General features: G+C 38.8%; 1 protein-coding gene across 1 annotated transcript in view; it reads right to left on the bottom strand.

Moving 5' to 3' along the window:
- The window catches only part of si:dkey-13n15.2 (protein transport protein Sec24C), a 64,906-nt gene that overhangs the window by 42,119 nt on the left and 10,527 nt on the right, over positions 1-12,260 (bottom strand). Inside the window, exons 4-7 of the mRNA XM_034170825.1 lie at positions 10,589-10,716; positions 8,383-8,518; positions 4,972-5,081; positions 635-747 (exon numbers count right to left, since the gene is read on the bottom strand). Of these exons, the coding sequence (XP_034026716.1) occupies positions 635-747; positions 4,972-5,081; positions 8,383-8,518; positions 10,589-10,716 (487 nt within the window). The remainder of the gene's footprint in view (positions 1-634; positions 748-4,971; positions 5,082-8,382; positions 8,519-10,588; positions 10,717-12,260) is intronic.

Genomic DNA, 12,260 nt, shown 5'->3' on the forward strand with positions numbered 1-12,260 from the left:
TTGACCGTTGGGGTTTTTCCGTAATTACTGTATGGCGTTGCCTTACAATATAAAGCGCCTTGGGGCAACTGTTTGTTGTGATTTGGCGCTATATAAATAAAATTGATTTGATTTGATATACCTAGTCTGTAGGTTTGTAAAATTAAATTATAGCTAGTAGGCTAAACTATAAATATGGTTATTATATTATAAAACAGAAGCTATGATGTAATACTTTTAGGTATCTATCTATCTAAATGTTACACTACATTTCAGGAACGGCTGGCCATACATTTTAATTTTGGTTCTAAACTGTTTGTAAAGTACACGTTTCAATAACATCTTTGATAATGGAATACTCAGCCAAAAAATCTGAAGTGTTACCATTAACAATATTCACCCACTACTTAATCATTGAGGATCAACAACAGATGGTGGACTTAAATTACTCAGAAACAGCAGGTTTCGATTTGTGCCAATCAAACATTTTACTTTGAAATGATCAGAAATCCCTGTTTTGATCTCGAAGATCTGTAGATTTGATTGCGAAACATTCATTAATAAGTTATCAGATATTTGAAGAGAAACAAACAAAAGATTAGGGAAGATGCTGGTGTCAAATAGTGTGTTTGATTCTGAGAGTTTTGTGTTGTACCCGATCAGAGAGGTAAGTAAAGAGCGTAGTTGTTGCGTCACAAATGCCAGATGTCCTGCTCTCAGCGCTGAGGGAGACACGTCTATGGCTAGAATTAAGGCTGCAGGTTCATCCTGGGACAAAATTAAACAAATTAATACAGCAAGGCAAACATGGCAGGTTTGGCTATGGGATAAGCAGGAAATGAACAGTTAAGCTTTTAACTCATTAACTTCAAATAGGGTAGTAATATTATAAGTAATAATATTATGTTCTAAAAACTAATGTTGATGAGAATCAGACCACTGTGTACATTTACAACTGTTACATCATATTACACAAATTCTCAAAAAAGAGGGAAAAAAAAAGAAAAAGAAAAAGGGAGACTTATTTCAAGAGTAGCCAAATTAGGCTACACTGTCCTATGTTTCTTAGAACTATACCTAGAACACCAGGCTGAACTCTGCACTGTTTTGTGCTCGAACTGGCTGAGTTACATCTCACAGTACCCTCTGGCACGCAGCTCTTCCCTGCCTATATTAGGGACTGAGTCCTCCCGAACAGGCGCACCACTCAGAAAAGTTGGGGTTGTTTTTTTTTCACCCTGGAACTTTTGCCTGAAAAAACCTCAGCGCAACTTTGGGTGAACTTGGTGTATACTCTGGCAAACCCTCCCTCAATTATTGATATTAAGGGTTCTGTGCTCAGTGTGAAAATTGGACATGAATACTTTGAACATTTTTAAAATAGCATGAGTTTAACTGACCTTTTCTGACTTGGTCAAGCCATGCTTTCCCCAACCTTCCATGCAGAGTCACCACTCAGTAGAACTCGGTGGCTAAGGGCCCTGTCCCACTGGCGTTTAGGAGGATTTGCGTATGGATTGCACAAAAAAAAAAATGAAACAGTTGTGTGTTTTTTCCTTCTTGTCTACAGCTGTTACAGTATTTATTCCTATGTTTATAACAGATTTACCTTCTTGTTATAATCGTTCAGACGAGCTGTGCTCTGATGCGATCCACTGATGTCACCACTCGCCCTGTTCACTGCTTCTTTACTCCAATCTACTTGTCCAAGTCCAGCAAATGCTCCAGAGGCTATATTGTTGGTGTGAATAGTGATGCCGACAGCCAGAGTGCGGCATTTATGACCACAATGCAGATGCCGTGCACGCGCAACATGTGCGCGATGCATCATAATACACCCGTAATACTGCCGTGATAATCGCAATGCGTCAGATCCGTTTCCTCACTAAATGCGTTATACAACCGTGACTGTTCATCATACACTCAACAAAAATATAACCGCAACACCTTTGGTTTTGCTACCATTTTGTATGAGATGAACTCAAAGATCTAAAACTTTTTCCACATACACAATATCACCATTTCCCTCAAATATTGTTCACAAACCAGTCTAAATCTGTGATAGTGAACACTTCTCCTTTGCTGAGATAATCCATCCCACCTCACAGGTGTGCCATATCAAGATGCTGATTAGACACCATGATTAGTGCACAGGTGTGCCTTAGTCTGTCCACAATAAAAGGCCACTCTGAAAGGTGCAGTTTTATCACACAGCACAATGCCACAGATGTCGCAAGATTACCTTTCTAATTTTAGAGATACTGCGTAAATGCAAAAAAGCAGTCTTACATATTTGTTTAATATGCGCTTTGAATGACATATCCTGATCAAAAATGACTCCAAGATTTCTCACAGTATTACTAGAGGTCAGGGTAATGCCATCCAGAGTAAGGATCTGGTTAGACACCATGTTTCTAAGATTTGTGGGGCCAAGTACTAACTTCAGTTTTATCTGAGTTTAAAAGCAGGAAATTAGAGGTCATCCATGTCCTTATGTCTGTAAGGATAGATAAAGCTGGGTATCATCTGCGTAACAAAGAAAATTTAAGCAATGCCGTCTAATAATACTGCCTAAGGGAAGCATGTATAAAGTGAATAAAATTGGTCCTAGCACAGAACCTTGTGGAACTCCATAATTAACCTTAGTCTGTGAAGAAGATTCCCCATTTACATGAACAAATTGTAATCTATTAGATAAATATGATTCAAACCACCGCAGCGCAGTGCCTTTAATACCTATGGCATGCTCTAATCTCTGTAATAAAATTTTATGGTCAACAGTATCAAAAGCAGCACTGAGGTCTAACAGAACAAGCACAGAGATGAGTCCACTGTCTGAGGCCATAAGAAGATCATTTGTAACCTTCACTAATGCTGTTTCTGTACTATGATGAATTCTAAAACCTGACAAACTCTTCAAATAGACCATTCCTCTGCAGATGATCAGTTAGCTGTTTTACAACTACCCTTTCAAGAATTTTTGAGAGAAAAGGAAGGTTGGAGATTGGCCTATAATTAGCTAAGATAGCTGGGTCAAGTGATGGCTTTTTAAGTAATGGTTTAATTACTGCCACCTTAAAAGCCTGTGGTACATAGCCAACTAATAAAGATAGATTGATCATATTTAAGATCGAAGCATTAAATAATGGTAGGGCTTCCTTGAGCAGCCTGGTAGGAATGGGACATGTTGGACATGTTGATGGTTTGGATGAAGTAACTAATGAAAATAACTCAGACAGAACAACCTGAGAGAAAGAGTCTAACCAAATACCGGCATCACTGAAAGCAGCCAAAGATAACGATACGTCTTTGGGATGGTTATGAGTAATTTTTTCTCTAATAGTTAAAATTTTATTAGCAAAGAAAGTCATGAAGTCATTACTAGTTAAAGTTAAAGGAATACTCGGCTCAATAGAGCTCTGACTCTTTGTCACCCTGGCTACAGTGCTGAAAAGAAACCTGGGGTTGTTCTTATTTTCTTCAATTAGTGATGAGTAGTAAGATGTCCTAGCTTTACGGAGGGCTTTTTTTATAGAGCAACAGACTCTTTTTCCAGGCTAAGTGAAGATCTTCTAAATTAGTGAGACGCCATTTCCTCTCCAACTTACGGGTTATCTGCTTTAAGCTGCGAGTTTGTGAGTTATACCACGGAGTCAGGCACTTCTGATTTAAAGCTCTCTTTTTCAGAGGAGCTACAGCATCCAAAGTTGTCTTCAATGAGGATGTAAAACTATTGACAAGATACTCTATCTCACAGAGTTTAGGTAGCTACTCTGCACTGTGTTGGTATATGGCATTAGAGAACATAAAGAAGGAATCATATCCTTAAACCTAGTTACAGCGCTTTCTGAAAGACGTCTAGTGTAATGAAACTTATTCCCCACTGCTGGGTAGTCCATCAGAGTAAATGTAAATGTTATTAAGAAATGATCAGACAGAAGGGAGTTTTCAGGGAATACTGTTAAGTCTTCAATTTCCATACCATAAGTCAGAACAAGATCTAAGATATGATTAAAGTATTGGGTGGGTTTTATTGTGGACAGTCTAAGGCACACCTGTGCACTAATCATGGCGTCTAATCAGCATCTTGATATGGCACACCTGTGAAGTGGGATGGATTATCTCAGCAAAGGAGAAGTGCTCACTATCACAGATTTAGACTGGTTTGTGAACAATATTTGAGGGAAATGGTGATATTGTGTATGTGGAAAAAGTTTTAGATCTTTGAGTTCATCTCATACAAAATGGGAGCAAAACCAAAAGTGTTGCGTTTATATTTTTGTTGAGTGTATATTTGCTATATATTATTAATATATCCATAATTCATACTGGGACATTTGTCATTTTTGGCCATTTTTGTTGTGGATAAAACGAATGCCCGTACTTTGCATACTCAATTCATGCGCAATTAACCCAGTGGGAGAGGGCCCTAAGCTCGGCCAGGTGTGAGAGCTGGTGCACAGTGCACTCTAAAAATGAACTGCTGTCTCAATGAGAAAAATTGATCTAACAATTTGCATAGATTTTTTAAAAAGTTATTTCAACTTAGTTATTTCAACTGTCAACTGAGTTAATGCCACAAGACTTCTCCAGTTAAGATGAAATAACTTTAGCTAAGTTGAAATAACTTAAAAAAAATCTATGTAAAATGTTACATCACTTTTTCTCATTAAGGCAGCGGTTCATTTTTTTTAGTGTGCAGACAACTGCTACACATTCAGAATTTACACAGATAGCTATTTCAACCCCCCCCCCCCCCCACACACACACACAAACACACACATACGCACAGTGAAATCAAATCAATTTAATAACAAATAGCATTGAAAAATCAAAGTCCTGCACAACTAAAACTCTACAAAAGTAAGTAAAGTTAGTAAATATAACATAATAAATAAACACATAGAACAACGATTAATTAAAACCAAATTTGCACAAAAATTCAAACTATCTCAACATTTTTTGCAAATGTGGTGAAGGTATGAAACTAACTTTCTGTGGGTTGAGGATTTCATATGATCCCATATTAAGCTCAGGCTTCTTATCTTTATCAAGCTGAACCTCCTCCACACCTTTATTGGGTTGGTAGTGTTGCCACGACACTAAGACACAGAGGACAGGAGAGGTGACAAAACTGCAGCAATAAAACATGGAACAGACCCTAGGACCCACACGTTGGGTTTGATTAACGCTGATCATCAAACATAAATTTTTACAGCTTTGACTAAGCTGCACTGTTGGTTCATTTTAAAGCACAGAAATCAACATTTGCTCCACATACCGCTGCATCAGATCTTTACACTCATTAATGTGCACTTCGCAATATTGTAATTACAAAGACCTACAAGAGACTGAAATCAAATATGAGTGCAGTCATTACACCCGCGTGTGGGAGAGTACACTTGGTCATTGTTATCAGTCCTGTTTGTGTGTGTGAACAAAATTAACTCCACGGGTCATATCTTGATGATCTATGGTGCACAGCCTAAAGTGCACAGCACTGTGGCACAGACAATCAAATAAAATAAATCTTTTTTTGTCAGGAAAGTGCTCAGCTGCTCTCCAGAGTTTTGAAAAATGCCAGAATATTCTTTTGAAACACTTGAATAATATGCTGACGTTCTCTTTCCAAAAGGATAAACACTCCTGTCGTGGTCTCTGTCCAACCTCCTGCCAATCTATCCTGTCTGACTGCTCAGCTGCCTGTAATTACATTGTCATCTTCAGTATATTTGGATGTCACTAATTACTACTTTCCTACCAGAGTGCCTTGTTGGTTCGTTCCTAATTTTCCAACCTCGTCTTGCTCTTGTTTTGATCTTCTAATGGTAAAAACCCTCAACAGACACTATCAAATGTTGTGTTATAGCTGGTATTTTTGTTGTGGTTGGAGGGAGAATAGGTCGCACCCATTAAAAAAGGCCTCTTGAAGGGGAAAAAACCCCATATATATGTTGCACCAGAATATAAATCACACCTTTTTATCTGTATTATCAGCTCACTAATTTGGTATTTTTGTGCACTGATGCAGTGTCATTATTACTGAAATGTATTTTGTTTGGTGCTTTGATTCTTGTGAAAGTCCTCTATAAATAGTTACTATAATTATTATTATAGGCAATGGCATGACTTTGCACAGAGCCTGTCTAGAATGGAGCAGCAAAGTGCCTCCTTCCCTCCACTAGCGCTGGGTGCGTACCTTGGTCAAGTGCTAGTACACCCCTAGCCTCCCTTGCCAGGGTTACAGCGTTTCCATGTTAGCTCTGGGAAGAGTGAAGGCTAAGGGAGTAAACCAGATTACCAGAGTGACTAAGTGCCAACAGCGACTACACAACATATGACAGCTCTGCACTACTATCATCAATCTGATGTAAAGGTCAATCCAAGCCAGCCAACTATTATTACAACCCCTGCCAAAAATTATGGAATCACCGGCCTCAGAGGATGTTCATTCAGTTGTTTAATTTTGTAGAAAAAAAGCAGCTCACAGACATGACACAAAACTAAAGTCATTTCAAATGGCAACTTTCTGGCTTTAAGAAACACTATAAGAAATCAAGAAAAAAAGATTGTGGCAGTCAGTAACGGTTACTTTTTTTTAGACCAAGCAGAGGAAAAAAATATGTAATCACTCAATTCTGAGGAAAAAATTATGGAATCACCCTGTAAATTTTCATCCCCCAAATTAACACCTGCATCAAATCAGATCTGCTCATTGACATTGACCCTATGCCATGACATTGACCCTATGTGTCTTTTTGCAAGGAATGTTTTTGCAGTTTTTGCTCTATGGCAAGATGCATTATCATCTTGAAAAATGATTTCATCATCCCCAAACATCCTTTCAATTGTCCAAAATATCAACATAAACTTGTGCATTTATTGATGATGTAATGACAGCCATCTCCCCAGTGCCTTTACCTGACATGCAGCCCCATATCATCAATGACTGTGGAAATTTACATGTTCTCTTCAGGCAGTCATCTTTATAAATCTCATTGGAAAGGCACCAAACAAAAGTTCCAGCATCATCACCTTGCCCAATGCAGATTCGAGATTCATCACTGAATATGACTTTCATCCAGTCATCCACAGTCCACAATTGCTTTTCCTTAGCCCATTGTAACCTTGTTTTTTTCTGTTTAGGTGTTAATGATGCCTTTCGTTTAGCTTTTCTGTATGTAAATCCTATTTCCTTTAGGCGGTTTCTTACAGTTCGGTCACAGACGTTGACTCCAGTTTCCTCCCATTCGTTCCTCATTTGTTTTGTTGTACATTTTTCGATTTTTGAGACATATTGCTTTAGGTTTTCTGTCTTGACGCTTTGATGTCTTCCTTGGTCTACCAGTATGTTTGCCTTTAACAACCTTCCCATGTTGTTTGTATTTGGTCCAGAGTTTAGACACAGCTGACTGTGAACAACCAACATCTTTTGCAACATTGCGTGATGATTTACTTTCTTAAGAGTTTGATAATCCTCTCCTTTGTTTCAATTGACATCTCTCGTGTTGGAGCCATGATTTATGTCAGTCCACTTGGTGCAACAGCTCTCCAAGGTGTGTTCACTCCTTTTTAGATGCAGACTAACAAGCAGATCTGATATGATGCAGGTGTTAGTTTTGGGGATGAAAATTTACAGGGTGATTCCATAATTTTTTCCTCAGAATTGAGTGATTCCATATTTTTTTCCTCTGCTTGGTCTAAAAAAGTAACCGTTACTGACTGCCACAATCTTTTTTTCTTGATTTCTTATAGTGTTTCTTAAAGCCAGAAAGTTGCCATTTGAAATGACTTTAGTTTTGTGTCATGTCTGTGATCTGCTTTTTTTTCTACAAAATTAAACAACTGAATGAACATCCTACGAGGCCGGTGATTCCATAATTTTTGCCAGGGGTTGTATGAATAACAAATGCAAGATTTTTTGGGGATATAAGTCACACCTGAGTATAAGTTGCAGGGCCTCTCAAACAAGTAAAAATACTGTGACTTTTCTCTTGAATATATAATTAAAGTTCAGCATAAGGATTTTGTCATTGATAATAATTTGGTATCTAACCAAAATCAGATCCACTTTCATTTATTTAAAAGCAACTTAAGCCCTAAACACGCTAAACAGTGACTGAAAAAAAAAAATCATGAAATTTCATCTCTTTTTAGGATCTTATGTATCAAAGCAGTGAGCATGGTGTTTTAAATAAATGTAATTACAATCTGTCACTGTGGATAAAACCTGAAATAAATCAGTTACCCTTTGCAATAAGGGTACATAATTTATGATCATTCACATCCCGTTACTACAAAGCAAGACCACTGGGGAAAAAAAACAAAACACAAATTCACCATAAATGATCAGTAGGCCTTATTACACGGTATGACTGAGTTCGACAGCAACAGCAAACTTACCTTCGCTGAGTTGACCACAGAAGGGACAGTAAAACCTCTGACCACAGTCCTGCCAGGACATGGCGGGACTCATGAAGGCTCCACACCAACCACAGCCCTTCAAACACTCTGCATCTTTGCAAAGTGGCATCGGCTTCTGTAGGGCATCAACATGTACATACTCACTCTCAAAATCTACTTTATACAGAAAATAGATGAAGTGTGGCATTTAAAAATATTACAGCTAAACATGGATGTAAAAATACATGCTGGCAGGACAAATTCATGGATTTTCAGTTTTCATAAACAAAGGACAATGTTTTAATGCCAATCATTTTAACAACTTTGTAAATGTCCCTTTCTCGCTAAAGAGGCGAAACAAGACAGAAATACTCAGAGGAACACAGTCACAAGATAAAGTATTTATCTAGGCTTTTTTTTTTGTTATTGTTGTTAATGTAATACAACCCCAATTCCAATGAAGTTGGGATGTTGCGCAAAATGTAAATAAAAACAGAATACAATGATTTGCAAATCCTCTTCAACCTATATTCAATTGAATACATCAAAAAGACAAGATATTTAATGTTCAAACTGATAAACTTTATTGTTTTTGTTTTATTGCCAAAAAAGTTTTATTATCAAAAAAGCTGGGACAGTGATTTGTTTACCACTGTGTTACATCACCTTTCCTTCTAACAACACTCAATAAGCATTTGGGAACTGAGGACACTAATTGTTGGAGCTTTGTAGATGGAATTCTTTTCCATTCTTGCTTGATGTACGAATTCAGTTATTCAACAATCCAGGGTCTCCGTTGTCGTATTTGTGCTTCTTAATGTGCTGCACATTTTCAATGGGCGACAGGTCTGGACTGCAGGCAGGCCAGTCTAGTACCTGCACTCTTTTACTACGAAGCCATGCTGTTGTAACGTGCAGAATGTGGCTTGGCATTGTCTTGCTGAAATAAGCAGGGACATCCCTGAAAAAGACGTTGCTTCGATGGCAGCATGTGTTGTTCCAAAACCTGGATGTACCTTTCAGCACTGATGGGGCCATCACAGATGTGTAAGTTGACCATGCCATGGGCACTAACACACCCCCATACCATCGCAGATGCTGGCTTTTGAACTTTGCGCTGGTAACAATCTGGATGGTCTTTTTCCTCTTTTTTCCGAAGGACAAGACATCCATGATTTCCAAAAACAATTTGAAATGTGGACTCATCAAACCATGGCATACTTTTCCACTTTGCATCTGTCCATTTCAAATGAGCTCGGACCCAGACAAGGTGGCGGCATTTCTGGATGTTGTTGACGTATGGCTTTCGCTTTGCATGGTAGAGTTTTAACTTGCACTTGTAGATGTAGAGACAAACTGTGTTAACTGACAATGGTTTTCTGAAGTGTTCCTGAGCCCACGCAGTAAGATCCTTTACACAATGATGTCAGGTTTTAATGCAGTGCCGCCTAAGGGATCAAAGGTTATGGGCATTCAATGTTGGTTTTCGGCTTTGGCACTTGCGTGTAGAAAGTTCTCCAGATTCTCTGAAACTTCTGATTATATTATGGACTATAGATGATGGAATCCCTAAATTCCTTGCAACTGAACATTGACAAACATTGTTCTTAAACTGTTGGACTATTTTTTTCATGCAGTTGTTGATAAAGTGGTGACCCTCACCCCATCTTTGCTTGTGAATGGCTGAGCCTTTTCGGGGATGCTCCTTTTATACCCAATCATGACACTCACCTGTTTCCAAACAGGTGTTCTTTGAGCATTCATCAACTTTCCCAGTCTTTAGTTGCCCCGTCCCAACTTTTTTGAAATGTGTTGCAGGCATCCATTTCAAAATGAACAAATGTTTGCACAAAAATAATAGTCTCTCAGTTTGAACATTAAATATCTTGTCTTTGTGATGTATTCAATTGAATATAGGTTGAAGAGAATTTGCAAATCGGGGTTGTATATCACATATAGTACCTGTCTGGTAGCTCAACATGTCTACGTCTGTTGGAGGAAATAATCTTATCATCACATGCATGACAGAAATCAGGAGCAGGTGCTGCTTTTATCTAATCAACATATGTTTAGTTGAAGTCACATGTTGCTTGAAACAAGCATGTTTGTCAGTTTCTTTCATTTTCAAAGCCTAGATCTGAAGGCCACCGAGGCCACCGCAGCTTGTTCCAGAATACGGATAAGTAAGGAAGACCAGATGACATGCCTCTTGACGAGATTGTTTGGCAAAAGGGGTGACCAGGACTCCAAGTGGCAGATGGCTGAGCGTGGCATTCTGAGCTTCACAGGGAACACGGTACGTGGTGGAGCGGATGACACGTGGGGTTGCATTACCTACAGTTTGACACACAAAACAATTCACAGTGTGTTTTATTATGCATTAACAGTTGTGATAATGGCAGCCACACAGGAGACAGCATGGTGAGTTGACTGTGAATGGTTAACCACACACCCCGCAGGCCACTAAGTGATAGTTTTGTACCTTTGTCTGCATTCTAGGGTGTTCGGGCAAAAAGAACCCACAAGGTGTCAGAACATTATTTTAAATTCCAGCATTCACCCCGTGGTCCAATGTGCAGGAGTTGATTTGCACCAGCACTACGACAGTTACAACCTAGCATTTCTCTAATATATTCTGTATGCTTATTACCTCCACCAATGAAGTTTGGTAGAGGTTATGTTTTTTGCCCCTGTTTGTTTGTGACCAGCCTGGAGCCCATAATTTTTCATATATTGTTATGAACTTTTAGGCAAGAACTGATTCAATTTTCAAAGTCATAGGTCAAAGGTCAAAGCCAGGAAAAATCTTGGATAATTCCCTATCATTAACATTGAATGAATTTCCAAAAACTCATAACTCTGTCAAAAAATATGAAATTCCTTTCATATTTCAATCAATCAATCAATTTTATTTATATAGCGCCAAATCACAACAAACAGTTGCCCCAAGGCGCTTTATATTGTAAGGCAAGGCCATACAATAATTACGTAAAAACCCCAACGGTCAAAACGACCCCCTGTGAGCAAGCACTTGGCGACAGTGGGAAGGAAAAACTCCATTTTAACAGGAAGAAACCTCCAGCAGAACCAGGCTCAGGGAGGGGCAGTCTTCTGCTGGGACTGGTTGGGGCTGAAGGAGAGAACCAGGAAAAAGACATGCTGTGGAGGGGAGCAGAGATCAATCACTAATGATTAAATGCAGAGTGGTGCATACAGAGCAAAAAGAGAAAGAAACACTCAGTGCATCATGGGAACCCCCCAGCAGTCTAAGTCTATAGCAGCATAACTAAGGGATGGTTCAGGGTCACCTGATCCAGCCCTAACTATAAGCTTTAGCAAAAAGGAAAGTTTTAAGCCTAATCTTAAAAGTAGAGAGGGTGTCTGTCTCCCTGATCCGAATTGGGAGCTGGTTCCACAGGAGAGGAGCCTGAAAGCTGAAGGCTCTGCCTTCCATTCTACTCTTACAAACCCTAGGAACTACAAGTAAGCCTGCAGTCTGAGAGCGAAGCGCTCTATTGGGGCCAAGTACAATAACTTCAGTTTTATCTGAGTTTAAAAGCAGGAAATTAGAGGTCATCCATGTCTTTATGTCTGTAAGACAATCCTGCAGTTTAGCTAATTGGTGTGTCCCCTCTGGCTTCATGGATAGATAAAGCTGGGTATCATCTGCGTAACAATGAAAATTTAAGCAATGCCGTCTAATAATACTGCCTAAGGGAAGCATGTATAAAGTGAATAAAATTGGTCCGAGCACAGAACCTTGTGGAACTCCATAATTAACCTTAGTCTGTGAAGAAGATTCCCCATTTACATGAACAAATTGTAATCTATTAGATAAATATGATTCAAACCACTGCAGCGCAGTGCCTTTAATACCA

This window comes from Thalassophryne amazonica, chromosome 5, assembly GCF_902500255.1.
Source record: "Thalassophryne amazonica chromosome 5, fThaAma1.1, whole genome shotgun sequence".
Taxonomy (NCBI): domain Eukaryota; kingdom Metazoa; phylum Chordata; class Actinopteri; order Batrachoidiformes; family Batrachoididae; genus Thalassophryne; species Thalassophryne amazonica.